This window comes from Paramisgurnus dabryanus, chromosome 2 (genome assembly GCF_030506205.2).
Source record: "Paramisgurnus dabryanus chromosome 2, PD_genome_1.1, whole genome shotgun sequence".
In the NCBI taxonomy this organism is placed as follows: Eukaryota; Metazoa; Chordata; class Actinopteri; order Cypriniformes; family Cobitidae; genus Paramisgurnus; species Paramisgurnus dabryanus.
The window spans coordinates 18,456,142-18,474,990 of record NC_133338.1 but is presented as its reverse complement, the minus strand read 5'-3'; the positions used below and the strand labels follow the sequence as shown (position 1 = coordinate 18,474,990).

At 36.9% G+C, this 18,849-nt stretch overlaps 1 protein-coding gene across 2 annotated transcripts in view; it reads right to left on the bottom strand.

Moving 5' to 3' along the window:
• Positions 1-18,849, bottom strand: part of eml3 (EMAP like 3) — a 60,455-nt gene that overhangs the window by 4,491 nt on the left and 37,115 nt on the right. For both annotated transcript variants that reach the window (XM_065269908.2, XM_065269909.2), the window contains 15 exons: positions 12,671-12,787; positions 12,461-12,489; positions 9,148-9,177; positions 8,755-8,875; positions 7,862-8,011; positions 7,557-7,626; positions 6,846-6,956; positions 6,583-6,678; positions 4,992-5,126; positions 4,514-4,652; positions 3,101-3,252; positions 2,745-2,870; positions 2,528-2,659; positions 1,241-1,308; positions 1,034-1,122 (listed from right to left, as the gene is read on the bottom strand). In XM_065269908.2, coding sequence (XP_065125980.1) covers positions 1,034-1,122; positions 1,241-1,308; positions 2,528-2,659; positions 2,745-2,870; positions 3,101-3,252; positions 4,514-4,652; positions 4,992-5,126; positions 6,583-6,678; positions 6,846-6,956; positions 7,557-7,626; positions 7,862-8,011; positions 8,755-8,875; positions 9,148-9,177; positions 12,461-12,489; positions 12,671-12,787 — 1,565 coding nt within the window. The remainder of the gene's footprint in view (positions 1-1,033; positions 1,123-1,240; positions 1,309-2,527; positions 2,660-2,744; positions 2,871-3,100; positions 3,253-4,513; positions 4,653-4,991; positions 5,127-6,582; positions 6,679-6,845; positions 6,957-7,556; positions 7,627-7,861; positions 8,012-8,754; positions 8,876-9,147; positions 9,178-12,460; positions 12,490-12,670; positions 12,788-18,849) is intronic.

Below are 18,849 nucleotides of genomic sequence, written 5' to 3'. Positions count from 1 at the left end.
TTATAAAAAATAATGGAGGCCATACAAAATATTAGATTGCTTTTAAAGAAACTTTGTAGGGTGTACTCATTTTTGCATCACCTCATTTGATTTAAATTTGTTATTTTTCGTACCCTTAAGATGGTAAGTGACTTTCACTCTTATGTTAAGAAACATAAATGTTTAATAAAATTGGTCTCATATTTACTAACAAATGGAGAAAAATCTTAATTTTCAAAGAGGGTGTACTCATTTATGCTGTGCACTGCATGTTATGCTAGCTAAAACACTTATAAATGTTTTATATATCACAAACATGTTACATCACAAGCATAACAATTCTTTAGCTTGTAGTTTTAAAAGTATGTAAAAAATATGAAAGTATGAAAACTATGTATTTTAGCCTCAGGTGGCCCTGTTAAACCTTTCTATTAAAACCTGCTTTTTATGTAAGTTCATAAAAGTGAGACTTTATAATTGGTCAAAAATGTAGCTATTTTATCAACAGCAGAATAAATGCTACCTACAAAAACTGTACAGTGTTTCATTTTAGTATTTCATACTGTAACAACATTGTCTTTCATTTTTACCACCCATTTTCATATGAATTCAAGACTTTTTTTAGACTTTTCAAACTACAAAATAAACCTTTGTCAAAATTGTTACCAGTGACATTAAATGGGTTAAGTAAGTTTAAAAATATATATGTTCAGACAGTGGGTCTTTGTAAAATGTGACCCAGTCTGTGAAAACCCAGCTGTGGAAATATAACCTTGAAAAATATAATCTTTCATATAGACTGGGACGGTAATGTTAAAGTTTGAAATTAAAGTAAAATCAATGAGTGAAGTCAAACTTTGATACTCCTAATCTGATTAAGATTATGAGGCTTTAGCCTGGATTTCACAGACAGGGTCACAAATGTATAACTTGCAATGATTAAAAATTAAGAGATGTAAAGTTAATTTGAAGTTCTCCTGTTAGTAACTGCAATTTCCTTTTGTTTTTCTTATATGATACCCATTATTATTCTACAATGATTTCAACCGCTGACCTGGTGAGTATCTCATCACAGACAGCTGCTCATTCCCGTCAGTAAGGTCTAATACCACTTCTTTGGTTTGCAGATCCAGCACAACCCATCTATGTAAGCGAGGGGTTTAAAAACATCATAAACACATGAACAAAGGAAACTTTCAAAAGCTCATTGTAAAACTGAAGATGTAATTGTTATTGGCTGGGCCATAAATTAATCTTTTACCTTCCTGTACTTAGTCCAACAGACACAACAGCTCCATTGGGACAGAAATCAGCACACAAACCAGACTCCTAAAATAAAAAAGATCAAATTCACCTACATATCAAAGTATATATTATGATAACATTGTGTTAATGTTAATAAACAGTAAGTTTGATATTTAAAACAATGTACACTCACATAAAAGCAATTTTGTTTTTGAATTTTTGAATGGTAAACATAAAGCTGGATCCCCGTGATTAAATCATGTGACCAGCCATATGTTACTTAATTGTTCTAATGTAATTTCTCTATTATGGGACACTTAGTTGCAAAATGAATGAGTCATGGATAGCGGTGAATAAAGAATTTCCATTTCGAGTATTGGCAAATGATAAAGTTTACATGATGTGGCAGCCACGCAGTGAGCGACGCAGAACAAGTAGGAGAGAGTGGGGCACAAACTAACACTTTTTGACTTTGGCTCTATCATTCAAAAAGTATTTAAGTTCGATTAATCAGTTTTTACACAATCAAGATACACATCTCTGCTACAAATGAACACTTAAAGTTTGTTTTTGGGACCTACCGTTATCGTACAATTACACCAAAAGTGACAGGAGTGCAAATGTTACAACTTACCCCATAGGTGGGGTTCATTGTAACAAACAGAGGGTTTGTTGTAACACCTACTAAAAAAGTTTATTTCAACACACATAATGCAATTAAATTTTGTTAATATACTAAAGGTGGATATTGTTTATATATCATACACATTTATTCAACCATGATGCTTCATCTAACCATTGTTGTATTATGCACCAATCCATTTAAATATGTATTTTTTGAAAGGGCTGCACAATTAAGACAAAAAAAATCACAATTGCCAGTTATTACCCCTGATATTGTATTTACAGTTATCATTTTAATTTATAGTATTTACATTTTTTCTTTGCTAACATGTTTTAAAATGATGTTATGTTTTAGGTAACAAGACAGTGACTAAAATAATATATGGTTGGATTTGTTGACTTACACACCCAACTCAGAAATCGAAAAAAAAAACTTTACTTTCATGCCTCCAAAACACTCTTTGTTCAATACCTTAATGAAAACACATCAAAACTTTTCACAAATTCACAGAAGATCATCTTTTTCTGACATTAAGAGAAAAAGACCAAAACCACAGGTTGCTCAGCCCTGTATAAATATGTAAAGTAGCTGTGTTATTTTTAACCCGGAGTTAGTTTGTTCCCCGCTCACACAATCGCACCTTTAAATACAGTTCCAGTTTCCTGTCACTTTACTTACCTCTAGTATAATGCACCAGTCTAGTTTGTGATCCTCTGCATTCCACAAACATACTTGACGATCATTTCCACATGTAAGAAAGATGTTCTGAGAGGGGTGTGTGGCCAGACCCCACATTTCATCCACATGCCCCTAATGAAACAGTCCCAAACTATTAGTGGTAATCTAACATAAATGCATATATAATGTCTTTTATTTTTCAGTACAAACAATTTACCTGCACAATGGCCACAAACCCATCAGAAAAAGTTCCTCTGAGGATTGCGTTTCGTGTTGTGCCAACAAGCAATTCTTCACCATCTACATCTGCAATTGTGCGGACTGCCCCAAATTTCTCTGGAATCTGGGGAAACAAAAACAAGTAATTAAATTGTTTCATAACATGCATTTGGTAGGACTTTCTATCTTATAGTTTCCATCTTCTATCTTCAACTGCATTCAAGCTACACATTAAAACACTACATGCATTTCAAGGCCATCAAAGTCTCAACCTTGGTGTCATACGAACCTAAAGCTCAACCTGTACTTCTTTCATATTCTTACATAGCCTCCTGATACAGGTTAAATTCTCACCTCACACTCTCTTTCAGGAGCCAAATCTGCACTCCAGCGGATGATCTTACGGTCTTTGCCACCACCGCTGAGTATAGTGCCACCCTGCTGGAGACACATAGTAAAAACACTGCCCTCATGAGCACGCGTCTGCTTCATGATCTGAAATGTCTCTGCAGACAGGAAGAGAGAGAAGAAAGTGAGAAGTAAATGAAATTTTAAGAGACTAAAAGTAGCCTCAGTGTTTCATAACATGATGTTTGTTTACGGTTTGGGTTGAAATAGGAGAATGACAATTAAGTCACACATACACACAGTGACGGAATCACCGGGTCTGTGAAACATAAATTACAACATTTAAATTACATTTATGCATTCGGCAGACACTTTTATCCAAAGTGACGTACAGTGCATTCAATTTTGATCAGTATGTGGGAATCTAACCTGTCGAAATATATAGGTGCAGCACTGGCCACTTACAAGTTACAGTGGTAAATCACATAAATTTGTGAAATGGTAAGCAAAAAAAGTCTTAGTACATCTCATATTATTGCCTCCTCAGGATGAATCACTTCATTGTTTTTCTCACTTTGTATAAAAGCGACCGCTACTCGCCTAAATGTAGACAGTATGAAATATAGCATATAGATCTCTTTTGATTTTTTATCAGAATTTCAGGTAACACTTTACAATAAGGTTGTATTTGTTAACATTAGTAAATGGATTAGCTTACATAAAGGAACAACAAGCAATATAGTTTATCATCATTTATTAATCTTTGTTTATGTTTGTTACTGCCATAATAATAATGCTTGTTAAATTATGTTATAAACAGATACAACTTTTGATTTTAAAAATCAAAATTTTATTAATAATGGCTGAAATTAACAAATTAACAAAGATTAATTTAATGTTGTAGACGTATTGTTCATTGCTAGTTAACTAATGTTAACAAATACAATTTAAGTGTCAAGTGTTACCAAATTTCAATGTAAATGAGCTGTGTTTTGACCATGTATGTTTCATGTACACTGAAAAAAATATTCATTCAATTTACTCGTTTTTTTTTTTTTTTTTTGAGGTAAGTGGTCCCAAGCAATTTATTTAAGCTACATTTAAACAGAAAAAAATTAGAAAACAAAACAAAAAACTTATGTTTAAATGTAGCTTAAATAAATTGATTGCAACCACTTACCTTAAAAAATTGAGTAAATTGAATGAATAATTTTTTTGAGTGTACCTTATAAAATACTGCATTGGGACATTCCCAGAGTGATAAGCCAACCATAAATGAATGTGGCGTCTATACATGTCAATGATCATCAAACCACAACCTTTGCTCTGCTAATGTTCAGTAAATACAAAAACACGAACGATCAGGTGTTGCTGATACATACAGTGTATTTTGAAATAAAGAAATACTATGTTGCACACCCTTTGCTCCTTTTCCTAATGTTTTAATGTCTGCAGCTGATTTTCCCCAAGTAAGAATGTTTCCTTCAGAGTCGCCCGTCAACACATCACCCGTAAGACTGAAGACGAAGCACAGGATGAACTTCGGCTTTTTGTATTTCTGTAAACACAATGTCAAATTGATAAATGCAACCAAATAATAACTTCAGTTGAAAATAGTAAGCTCCTTAAATCTTAATGTGAGCAGTTACAAATGTCATCAGTTAGCATGCAACACGTAGTACAATGATGGTATCAAAAAGTAATACCGTGCTACTCAGATATGTAAAACAGAACTGAATGATTATCATATTTGTATGCCAGGAAACTACAAGGTACTTCTAAGAATATCGTGGGACTTTTTTTGTTCGAGAAACTTCATCTGTTTTTAAATGGAAAACCACATGGTACTGAATTTACAGGGAAGGATAGAAAACTTGACAGACAAATGTGGACTCACTCCAAAAATTCCCTGTTTCTTGGTCATTGTCCCAGCACTCATGGTCCAGAAATATACATGGGACTTGCCAGAAGTGATAATGTTGTTTGTGTCCGTAGGGTTGAAGTCCACAGCTAAAACTGCCTCATTAGTGCTCTGAAACCAACATATATACAAACACAGAAAAAGTGTAAATGGATTCCCACAGTATATTTAATTATGTGCCAATGCCTCTGTGTTATTACTAGACGAAAAGCTGCGATTCAACTTTCAACATCCAATAAAGGCAGCAAATATCACTTAAATAACAGATAATTACTGTAACTGTTCTATATTAATAAAGGTGTGCCTTAGAAACAGTAAAAACAGAACAAACTTCAAAGTTCAAAGTTTATTTAACTCCTACATTTTCATCTACTTTGAATTCATCTTTAAGAGCTTCTGTTTGGAAAGAAATCAGAAGATAACATTTTAAATGGCTGATTTTATTAAAATTATTTTATCTTTTAAGCTGATTTTAAAAAATGGACCAGCCCACACATAGCTAAAAATCTAGATTGACTCCTTCAGCAAACACAGTAAGTCTCTTGACAAAACCACAAGCTTTTCAAGTCCAAATACTTCCTAAATCTATTACTAACTGCACACAGCAAAAATAAAACAAGAGGAAGAGAAACGGCTTTATACGAATGCTTTAAAAACACAATCACTCACAAAAATCTACTGTAAAATATTTAGCCGCTCCCATAGCAACCCCGCTCAAACCACTCTTGGAGAAGTAAAAAAAAAAATTTGGAACAAAGGGTGAACACAGAACTAGAAAGCATGTTTTCTTCTTTGATCCACAATAAAGGCAATACAGGGCACAGCAGAACAGCTGGCTGTATATTCAGCTGAGCTGCTGAAATAATCATGGGATGATATTTCTTGAAAAGCTATTGTGTAGAAACCATCATGACATATTTAGGCATTTGACAGGATTCACTTAATAGAGGGCCATTGAGTTTTTAGTAAAGAAACAGAATACATATTTGCAAAGTTGCTAGTTACAAAACATAAATCCAGTGAAATATGTCAAAAAATAACAACCAGGTGGTTCTTATGGTAAAAAAGATTTTAAAAAATCAGCTAAACCATGTTTAAATTTAAAGGTGCCTTGTGTAGCTTATTGAAAAATGTCTTGACATAAATGCAATATGCATAATAACTATATTATCAGTGATGAAAAAGACCTTACAAAATGAACTGTATAAATAGTTTTTATTACCTTAGAATAAACTGTTTTTCTATTTTTTTTGCAGGTTCCCTTCATGGAAGTATGCCATGGACAAACTGTTCTATAGAGCACCTTTTGTCACTACGTTGTGTCAGACGATGACATGTTTGTCCTGTGGCGGCTACCGTAGCTTTACTATGTGTTTCGAAAAGGAGGGGTAAGCTGTGAACTGAGCCGTTGTTTGCAATTCACCATTAGATCCCGATAAAATCTACACAGTGCACCTTTAAATTTAATTAAGTTACCACGTGAAACAAAAAAAGTGGGTATTGTATAAAAGTAAGATATCCTCAGAAATATTGTGACACAAACCATGTGTGCACATATTGAACACACCTTGACCTCAGCATGCTTTGTGTTTTTATTCCAGTCCCACAATGAAAGCATGTGTTCATTCGAGTCATCGATCACACACAGGAATGTACCTCCATCCTGTAATAACAAACCAAAAACATAAAAAATGTTTACTCATTGTTTTTAATCAAATAATTTTCACTACAGTAAACATTTACTAAAGCATAGATAGATTAAGTGAATGCAGTAATCCACCTGTCTGCTGTGTTTCACAGAAATCACAAAAACTGGATGGCTATACTCACAGAGATGGAAAATGCTAATGATCCGACACCTCGCTCAAATGTCCCGAGGCCAATCTGCTGCAGTGTCACTAGTGTTTTGGAGTCCCAAATGTGTACGAAAGGCTGTAAAGGCTGATATACACAATCGCACACAAACATCAGTAAAAATATACATTAATCGATACTACTTGGTGGTGAAAGTTGCAAAAACAATTGTGAGGGGTGCCTGTTCATGCAAAAGTCACCATCACAATGCAAACACAGTTGTGCAGTGGTGCAACACACATTTTTTCCAATTACTCTTTAAGATTTGTTTCCTTTAACCCTGGTAATAAACACTGAAAGGACAAGATGTTTTATTTGGCACCAGGCCAGCTAAAAGAAGAGGTTTATAGGAAACGGCAGGTTGTGTGATTTTTACAACCTAAAGTATTCTCATGGGGTTGCGTAACAGCTCTAGGTAAATGTATCTTTTCATCTGATGAAATAGTGATTCGAGACTATTTTTCAATTTCGATTAACAGTGCATTCAAGTATACATTTTAAGCCTGTTCCATGAGAATCCACAACCTTTGCAGTGCTAATGCAGGCTCTACCAATTGAGCCACATGAATACCTTGTTTGGAACACAATTTGTGTAGGCTAACTAAGTTATGTTGTGTGGGCAGTGTTACATAACATATCATATCATTGTTAAATCAGTAAAATCAAATCTATTCACAGGCATCTCACCTTGCCATCTTTGTCCACCCCTGCGGTCTGTCCAGATGCAATACGCACTTTGTCTGGATGGATGGCGAGACTATAAGCCAAAAAGTTACACTCTTAGAAAGGATCTTTGTGTGTTAAGCTTTTGACACGTGTCATTTTGTGTTGATTTTGTGTTAAAATATAACAAGTTGTGTTAAAAGTAACACTAATGTGTTGTTTTTAACACACTTGTTCTAAGAGTGTACAGATACTATAAGCAAGCACATAAAACTATGCAAAAAAACAAAAACAAAATGGTGCTCAAGTAAATGTACATCAAAACTTACCATCGCACACAGTCTGTGTGTTTGCGATAATGTCGTTGTGTTTGGTTGTTGATATGGTACAAAACCACAACACACGCAATAAAATAAACAGCCTCTCCAGATGGCAACAGGTAAAGATTTGCTCGACAGTCCCGTCCTCTGTAACCATAGCTAAAATTGAAGTGTCAAGGAACATTTGCTAAAAAATACTTATTACTAAAAGGGTAAAGCTAAATCGTTGTGTTTTGTAATGTTAGGTAGAACAAGATTTTTTGTAAAGATGTGATTGACACGTTTTCCAAGACAACAGAAAGAACAGCTTCTCTATGTTGTAATCTTTGAATTTTGAAAATTTCCAATATAGTAAGATTGGTCAATCTCTGTCTGCTACATGCACAATTATATGTGTAATAAAGTAAATACATATAAAAATTGTTGCCCTTCAAACAGCAGTTGTTTAAAGTACTGCATTTATAAAAGCAAGAGGTTTTAAAGGGACAGTTTAGCCAAAAATATAATTCTGTCAGCATTTACTCACTCTCATGTTGTTACAAACCAGTATAAAATTCTTTGTTCTGATGAACACAAAGGAGGATAATTTGAGGAATGTTTGTAACCAAACTGATTCGAAGCCTCAATGACTTCCATAGTATTATTTTTCCTGCTATAGAAGTCAATGGGACTTCTGGTCGGTTTAGTAACAAACATTCCTCAAAATACCTTTGTGTTTATCAGAACAAAGACATTTATACAGGTTTGTAACAACATAAGTAAGTGAGTAAAGGATGACATAATTTTCATTTTTGGGTGAACTATCCCTTTAAGAATACAAATATTTTTAATTACTTAATTCATTTTTTTATTTGGGTGGTTACACCATACAGTAATACTGCAAAAGACTTTATTTAGGATACACCCAGTCCAATTCCAGTTTCTGTGATGGAAGATCCATTTTTAGATCCTCATAGTTTAGAATGTTGGATGGAACATACATCGTGATTGGTCTCCCCCGAATAAACATCTTAATTGACTGATCTATAAGCAAAAAAGAGCATGATTGTTTTGGCATTGAAGCACGACGACATCATGCCTAAACTTAATAAAACAAGTCTTGTCATTTTTTTTATAATTTATATACTTTTATACACAATTATTAATAAATGTTAACCAATTAATTCTTGCAAGTCTAACTTGTTTGTTCTGAATGGTTGTTAAATTTGGAGTATAAAGGAATACTAAATATTTTAAACAGTAAAAAATTACAGGTTGAATTTAGGTTATGAATACGATGCATTACAGAAACTTACTCTGTGTTCCTCTTCTAGACCCCTGAGATCCTGTTAAAGGATAAAGCACAAACACACATTAACTCTGCGGCTGTTAGTCACATTGAAGAATTCCTGCAGCCCAACTGTGTTCCAACCAGCTTCACAGTGAGTGCCAATGAGAGCACCCCTCCTAGTCATCCCTGTTATTATCTTAAGCCAGTTTTGGAGTTCACTGAGGGGAAAAGTCTTCTTTTCAGATGGCTTTTGAAACGATAAGGCAGGGAAGCCAATCTGAGCAGTGAAATGACAATAAAAGCAAAAGACTTCACTGAAGAATTATTATATAACACAGGCTGTTTTGATTCTAGGGAAAGCTGGAATATCTTGTTTTCCATACAAGCATCATTTGGTTTTGAGTTTAAAGCACATACAACTCCAGCAGGGCCGATGTTATCAGCATAATCTTGGTCAGGTGACACCAAAACAAGATTTTGTAAATGTGTCATATTTATTCACAAGGAATGAGAATCTACTGTATACTTTCCTGCTAAAAAACTGCTAAAACCAAAAAGTTCGTTTGAGGGTTAAGCTGGTGGGTGGCCAAGTTGAACCTGCTTAAAAAATGGCCAACTGCCCTCCAAAACAGACAAACCAGACTAGGCTTTGGGTCCAGCAAACCAACTTTGCCTGGTTTTAACAACTTTGTCTGTTGCTTTAAGTAGGGTTGATGCTGAGAGCTGTCATGATATATCAGATAAAAGCTAATCATTTTCAAGCCAAAAATTTTTATAAATCAGATGAAACAACCTGGCAGAGCCAGAAAAATAGCTTTTGCCATAAATTTCTGGCATCCATATCAAGGAATAGGAAAACGACATCCATCATTCTCGTCAGAAAACTCTGGACAGTGTGGTTTCCTTAACCAAACAGAGTAACTTTCCAATGTGAGCACAAGCCTTCTTAGGTGTCCTACTGGAGCATGCATAATAAACTAAATAAAACTAGACATGAGGGCACTAATGTTGCTATAATTACGGTTCAAATGTTAATAAATAGTTACATTTACAGTTTCTTTACATTATAGAATGACCTGTTAAAAAATAAGAAATAGTTTAAAAAAGAAAAAGCTGCAATCTCACTTTAAAGTCTGCGATTATAAAGACAAAATACACTTACTTTGTTTACCCTCTCATAAATTAATAAATAAATTTCACTTTTGTAAGTATTATTTAAAGGAATATTCCTTTCATTAAAAAATAACATCCAAGATGTTTGCATGACGTATGCAAACTACCGCTCCAGTGTTTACAAGTGTGGAGAAAGATAACCGTCCCCACTTTGTGGCATGATACTAATAAATGTCTTTGTGTCAGTTTATTGTTGAAAATGGTCCATAAGTGTGCGATTTACATATGTAACATATTACCTTTTCACGAGATTACGCTGGTGCGTCACACGGCTAGTGCAAGATGAGAAGTTGTGGTTAAAATGTACATATTTTTTTTATTTTACTTGGCAATAAAGAAGTGTCCACTGTTAGTAGCTGACAAAAAAGTCAAGAAATGTTTTATTCAAACATGACAGTCTATGGATTAGTTAAGATATTTGTTTTGGAGCCATGTCAGGCAACTAAACGGACAATGGCTACATAATAGGTGTGTTTTATAAAGGAAATAAAAGCCTGTTTTCCCAAACCTATAAGAAGCTTTCTAGTTATCAAACACACCCCAAGGTGGGGCCGCTGTCAGGAGAGGACAACCGGAAATAGGGATGTCCCGATCCGATCACGTGATCGGAAATCGGCCCCGATCACGTGGTTTCAGACTCGATCGGGATCGGACGTTACCTCCCGATCAGGACTCGGATACATATGCAGGGTTTAAAATCCATTAAGTTCTCGCTCTGCTCCGCGCCAGTGTACGCGCTGCGCTGGTGCGTGTGAACTGAAGAGAATAGGCTTGTTCGACTTCATCCGGCTGCCGGTTCTTGTGGTGCTGCATGACGTCAAAGTTCCGCGAGAACGATGTAAAAGCAAACTTCTCCGTATGATTTCGCGGATCACTCTCGCGGTAGTTTGACGTCACCAGGGTGTCGAGTGTTGCGGCGCCGCATGAAGTCGAACAAGCCTATTGACGTGCTTTCATGCATAGGCTTCACACTCGTGCGTGCAAGGAACCCACGACAAAACCGCGTTTTTACCGCTCATTTAAACGACGCGTTGATCGTTATTGTCAACATGTGCTCAGACGCAGCTCCGCGTCTCACTCAGAACCTCAAGAACGCGCATTCGCGCAGGATCATTTGACATTACTGTAGAGATGAGAGAAAGAGAGGTAAGAATGGTGCCCATGTCGAAAAAACTTAATAGAAGTCTAGAAACAAAGTATTAAAGTATGTATAGCCATGTCACTCATCTCATTACAAAATGTTAACTAGATAACTGGATACAACTGATTGTATAGTTTAATAAAATAATGTATTTTGATTATACAAATCAATTACGACCTAACTATAGTGATTGTTTAACTAACAGCTGACCAGCTTAGGGAATCTCTATGGCTAATTTATAAGATATATTGCTGAATCAGTATGTTGTTTTTCTTGTTAATTGAGTCTTTTTGGGTAGCCTATCTTATGCCTAGAATGAGTCAAGGAGGTTAAGTCTTATAACTTCATTCAAAGTTTGATCAATTGTGCATAATGACATGTGCACCAAATGCATATAGGGTGTCAGACTCATAGATTTGCATAATTTAAAGTTCAGGTTTTAAAGTTTGGGTCAACATGTGGCACAGCTTTAAAACTGAATCTTATAAAATCCTATCAGAGATACAAAATGTCATTGAAACACACCCAGTTGCTTTGCTGTCATCAGGATTAAACATGTTACCCCTCGAACCCTCCCTCCTAACAGAGCATCCCCACAAAACAAACCCCAATTTAACCCCTGAACATATATAGTATATATTCATTATTTTTTAACACATCTGTAGTTATGCGCTGGCACAGAGTTAGACTCTTTTGACTCCACACAGAAACAGCAATGCGTGCGGCATGACATAAGGAACATCCTGGACTGGTTCTGTTTTTTTGCTCTTCTTTATTCTTTTTTTTTAATGTATTATAGAAGTATCGGATCGGGACTCGGTATCGGCAGATACTCAAAATCAAATGACTCGGACTCGGACTCGAGGGCAAAAAAACCTGATCGGGACATCCCTAACCGGAAACATTGTCCCTCCCTTTGATGAAGGGGGTCCAGTAAGGATCTCTATGGTATTCAAATTATTGGGTACAATGAAAAGAATGATCAGCAGTGAGGAATGAAGAAAGATGAAAGATGCCTTATTACCTGCACTGGAGATAAGGTCTTTTGCCCGGCTATAGAATAAAAACAAAACAACAAATGAAAGGGTTAAAGAAAATAACAGCCAAAATAAAAATGACAGCATCTGTCTCATTCCACAGTTTGTGAGAAAGTTGTGCATTTAACTGATAATATATGAAGCATAATGTCATTTAACAAATACACCTGATTAACCTAGTAACAGGTTTGACTCACCTCTCCAGACTTGGAGAACGAGTAAGCAAGTTTGTAGATGAGGCTGCTTTCTTAGAAAGCCGCTGTTTGGTCTTGTCTTGGGGGTCTTTAGTTAGCCTCTCGCTGTTTCTCCTTACCCTGATCCCAGGAAGAGAAACAGACAGCAGTCAGTCACGGCATGCTACAGTGGTCAGACTTGTAGAGAGTCCATGCCAGATAATAGTTTTAATAAAACAGGCTTAGCTTGATTAGATAGGCAAGTGCACTGTCATGTTTAGACATATTAAGGCTTGCAAATGCACCCACATGATCAAACCCACCACCATAATCAAACAAACATGCAGACAGACATGTAAAGTATGAATAAGAAAAATCAGAAAACTATGAAAAGGTAAGACAGAAAATAAGCTAAATATTGTCTAAAATTGTCTTATTTTTTTCACTAATGTTATGCAGGATTGTGTTAAATATAATATGCTGATCAACCTTCTATATATTGACACTAGCCCATGACTCAATTTAAAATCTTTGAGCGATGAAGCTTTCAACAAAGAATAAACTGGCAGTAAATAGACTGTAAAAAATATGAATGTAGTATCCGTGACGTCACCAATGGGTTTGTGAAGAGCTTTTTTGAAGCCCATAGTAGGCGGTGCCTGCCGTTGCCATCTTGGGCAGCAATGTGCGCATTACTTGCATATAAACGAAAATGTGTGAAGAGGTGTAACGTGGGTGAAGCTGAGGTGGCTGGTTGCTGAAACCACGACTGCCTAGCTCGACGGTAGTGACACAATGGCAGTTCACTGTCACTCAAGTAGCATGCCCTTAATTTTGCAAAACTTTATGGCTTAATATAATTTAAACGGATGAGTTACAAAAAAATTACCCCCTCACAGTTGTCATGAAGGCCAAAATTACCTATATAGGCCAAAAAGACTTTTTGTACCAGGTAGTAAATATATTATTTTCTGCTGTAAAGTTGGGCATTTTATCATGGGGGTCTATGGGAAATGACTCCCTTTTGGAGCCAACCTCTAGCAGCCAGTTGAAGAATTGAAGTCACTTTCATATTGGCTTCATCAGAGAGATCGGAAGGTTATCCCTTGGTTTAAACAAAGTAAAGTGTGTTTCCTAACTAAACTGGGTTTAAAATGTAGCATATGGTCATTGGTATAGTTCAGAATGTTATTTCTGTACTTCCTGCTTCGCTACTGTTCGGACGCTTTTACTTGCGCTCTGTGCTTTGCGCTTTTTCTTTTTCGCTTTTATCTTTTGATTTAACTACCAGCAGTTCAGCACAGTGCTCAAACTAAACAATTGGGCACTCACACTAAAACTACAAATTCCTGGAACTATATTGATATTTGGAACATTCAACAATCTTGGGGAATTTGTCAAAGCGGTCTACCAGTCTGCTATTGCCGGCAGCTGACAATCCTAAAACAGGACAACACAGCTGCCCACACTCAAACAGAAGAAAAGAAGAAAGAATGCCTTCTTCTGGATCTAAATCCACCTGCTGCTCAAATTGCCACAGACTTTTACAAAAGATTGCAGTTCTCGAAACAAAGTTACTTGTGGCGCTGCCGACCCTGCCAGAACATACAGCGGAGCTTCATCGTGGTCCTTCTCAACATAAAGCTGGTGAGTCCTGTGAACCTAATGCTTTTAAACAGGTCATAGTGAGCTCAGAGAAACCTAAAGAAATTGAGGACACAAACCGATGGCATAAACAGGGTGCGAGACCCAAAAGTGCTCAAGACATTAGACTGTCACGAGTGTCACAAATTGCTGCATTAGCATCATCTACCCCAGATATGGGTACAACTCGAGTAGCCAATATTGGTATTCTACCACCCCCTGTACGGCTTGAAAATAGATTTGAAGCACTAATGAGTTTGGGTGAAGAATCCCCAAATGTTAATGGACACAGATCACGTCAGCCAGTAGCTTACAGAGCTAACAGACGCTCAACATCATATAGGCAGCGGCGCTCCGCTCAGACAGCAGCCGAGCCAAACACGCTGATAGTGGGTGACAATATTATCAGAAACTTTGAAAGCAAGGCTACCCGTACATACTGTTTTCCTCGGGCAACGGTTTCTGATGTTAACAAGGAACTTTGCAACATTCTGATGAAACATAAGTCTGTCAGTCGGATTGTCATACATGTGGGAAAGAATGATATTCGAAAAGAGCAGTCTGAGCTCCTTAAGGGGGATTTCAATGAACTTTTTGAAACACTTACAAGACTGAAAGTTCAATTTTTCATCAGTGGACCTCTTCCAGCCCGAGGAACAAATATGTTTTCTCGTCTACTAAGCTTAAATTCATGGCTGCAAAAAACCTGCACCATGAGAGGACTGAATTACATTGACAACTTCAATATCTTCTGGAGTCAAAGGCAACTTTTTAACACAGATGGTATCCACCCAAACAAACTAGGTGCTAGGTTGCTTAAAGACAATATCTTTTTCTCCATGCATCATCCATCAGCTGAGTGTGCCAGTCCACTACTGAACAGCGGAAATGACCACAGGATTTTACACCAGCACCTGGATGGACATTCAGATGACAAGGATAAAACTCTGCAGTCACAACTACTGTTCACAGACACAGCTCAGGCTGAGCCCTGCCCACAGACCTCGCTACAGCTGGATTGTGAATCAACACCCAAGGACGTTTCTGTTGATAATGACCAGAGGAATGATAACACTCCCTCCCAGCCTTCAGGAACACCAGAATCACAGCTGATGTCGTCACACTCTCTCTCCCTCTCTCCAACATCACCACTTCTGGGCTTTTCAGAGAAAATGGAGAAACTGGTATCTGCTGGAACAAAGCTCTCCCACTCTATTGCTGCGAGTCCCCAAATATCAACCAAGAAACGGCGGGCTCCTCAACCACAAAAGCCTTCGGGCCCAGCCCGCCCTCCCCCTCCATCTCAGAGAGCACTCCGACCTCTGCCTCAACGTCAGGGATCACACCAGCCCTCATCTGCAAACAGCACTGGTAACTGATGTGTGTTGGGTTCCCGCTACGTCAGCAGTAACAATCATAAATATTTTAAGAACAAGCGGGCGCCCGATGTCCCTTTAGCTTTCCCTATCTCTGTCCTGACATGTGATAGAAAGATGAAGGCCGTCTCCAGCCGCACAGCAATTCTATCTAATCTACTGCCTATTATACCTCATTCTGAGATTGATACAGTTCCAAAACCAGTTACTGTTAAGTTAGCACTTCTGAACATCCGTTCACTAAAGAACAAATCCTTTTTAGTTAATGATCTTATCACCACAAACAACCTGGACTTTATGTTTCTAAATGAAACTTGGTTAGATGACAGCTGCAGTGCTACAGTCCTCAATGAATCAGCCCCACCCAACTTTACCTTTATAAGTGTATGTAGAGCTGTTAGAAGGGGTGGAGGAATAGCTGCTTTATTCAAAGATGCCTTTCAATGCAAGCAAGTGTTACCTGGTGATTACCAGTCTTTTGAATATTTGTGTATTGCTCTAAAAGGTACACCACGCATTCTGTTTACAATTATTTATAGACCTCCCAAATACACCTCAGCATTTGTTGATGAATTCACAGAACTTTTGTCAACAATTTCCTCTGAATTTGATTATTTTGTTATTGCTGGAGATTTCAATATTCATATAGACAATTCAGAAAACAATACTGCGATTGAACTGTTAAATGTTTTAAACACTTTTGATCTGACCCAGCACGTGCAAGGTCCTACACACAATCGGGGACACACTCTTGATCTGCTCATTAGCAAGGGTCTAAACATTTCATCCACTGTAATCAAGGATGAAGCGCTATCTGACCATTTCTGTGTTTACTTTGATTTATTGATCTGTCCTGCCACTGATGCTAGATCTGTCTATATCAAAAAAAGGTTCATAAATGAGAACACCAGTGAGGTATTTATGAATGCTATGTCAATGTTGCCAAACATATCCGCAGACTCTGTTGATGTTCTCCTTGAAGACTTTAACATAAAAGTTAAAGATGCTATTGATGATATAGCTCCAGTAAAGGTCAGGATGATAACTGGCAGACGTAAAGCACCCTGGAGAAACACAACAGCAGTACAGCACATGAAAAGAACATGCAGAAAAGCTGAACGTATGTGGCGGAAAACAAAACTTGAAGTACATTATAGCATCTATAAGGACAGCCTTCGTGCTTTCAATGTAGAACTAGGCACAGCTAGACAGACCTTCTTCTCCAATATTATAAATAACAACATAAACCACACTCGCACTCTTTTTGCTACTGTAGAGAGACTAACAAACCCCCCAAATCAAGTTCCTAGTGAAATGCTCTCTGACAACAAATGCAATGAGTTTGCTAAGTTTTTCTCTGAGAAGATCAGTAATATCAGAATGGCAATCAATACGACCTCAAATTGTACTGTGGTCAGTCAGATATCATTGCAACAACCTCAGAAATTAGCCATTCTCTCAGAATTTGACATAATTGATATAAAAACCTTGGAAGAAACAGTACAACATCTTAAAGCATCAACTTGCAGCCTTGACACTCTCCCCACATCTTTTCTCAAAAAGGTGCTTAACTGCTTAGAAACTGACCTCTTAAAAATAGTAAACACCTCTCTGATCACAGGCACTTTTCCAGAGTCATTAAAAACAGCAGTTGTAAAGCCACTCCTAAAAAAGAGTAACCTAGACAAAACCATCCTTAGCAACTACAGACCTATCTCAAATCTTCCGTTTATAAGCAAGATCATTGAAAAGGTTGTTTTCAATCAGCTGAACAAATTCTTAAACTCAAATGGTTATCTGGACAACTTTCAATCTGGTTTCCGTCAGCATCACAGCACAGAGACAGTGCTCATAAAGATAATAAATGATATTCACTTAAACTCTGATTCAGGTAAAATATCAGTGCTGGTGCTACTAGATCTTAGTGCTGCCTTTGACACAGTAGATCACACCATACTCTTACATAGACTGGAAAACTGGGTAGGGCTCTCTGGGATAGTTCTCAAATGGTTTAAAACATACCTACAAGGAAGAGGTTACTATGTGAACATAGGTAACCATAAATCTGAGTGGACATCCATGACATGTGGAGTCCCACAGGGTTCAATTCTTGCACCGCTTCTGTTTAATTTGTATATGCTCCCACTTGGTCAAATAATGAAAAAGAACCAAATTGCTTACCACAGCTATGCAGATGACACCCAGATATACTTAGCCCTGTCACCCAATGACTACAGCCCCATTGACTCTCTATGTAAATGCATTGATGAAATGAACTGTTGGATGCGTCAAAACTTCCTCCAGTTAAACAAAGACAAAACCGAAGTCATTGTATTTGGAAATAAAGATGAAACTCTCAAAGTTAACACATACCTTGACTCTAGGGGTGTAAAGACACAAAATAAAGTCAGAAATCTTGGTGTAATTTTAGAGTCTGACCTTAATTTCAGTAGTCACGTGAAAGCGATAAGCAAATCAGCTTACTACCATCTCAGAAATATTGCCAGAATTAGATGTTTTGTCTCAAGACAGGACTTAGAGAAACTTGTTCATGCTTTCATCACCAGCAGGGTGGATTACTGCAATGGACTCCTTACTGGGATCCCCAAAAAGACCATTAGACAGCTGCAGCTCATACAGAACGCTGCTGCCAGAATTCTGACCAGAACCAAAAAATCTGAGCACATCACTCCAGTCCTCAGGTCCTTACACTGGCTTCCTGTTACATTTAGAATAGACTTTAAAGTATTGTTACTCGTTTATAAATCACTTCATGGCTTAGGACCCAAATACATGACAGATATGCTAACTGAATATAAACCTAACAGATTACTCAGATCATTAGGATCAGGTCAGTTAGAAATACCAAGGGTTCACTCAAAACAAGGTGCGTCAGCATTTAGCTTTTATGCCACCTCTAGCTGGAATCAACTTCCAGAAGAGATCAGATGTGCTTCAACAGTAAACACTTTTAAATCTAGATTAAAAACACATCTGTTTAACTCTGCATTTACTGAATGAGCACTGTGCTGCTTCACACTGACTGCACCTTTAACTCAAGTCACTTTTACTCCTGTTTTATTCTTTTTAACATTTTAAACTGTTTTATTAAAATCACATTTATTTTCTTTAATTGTTATTTTAAATTCTCATGTATCTTTGTCTTTATTGTGATCTTATCGT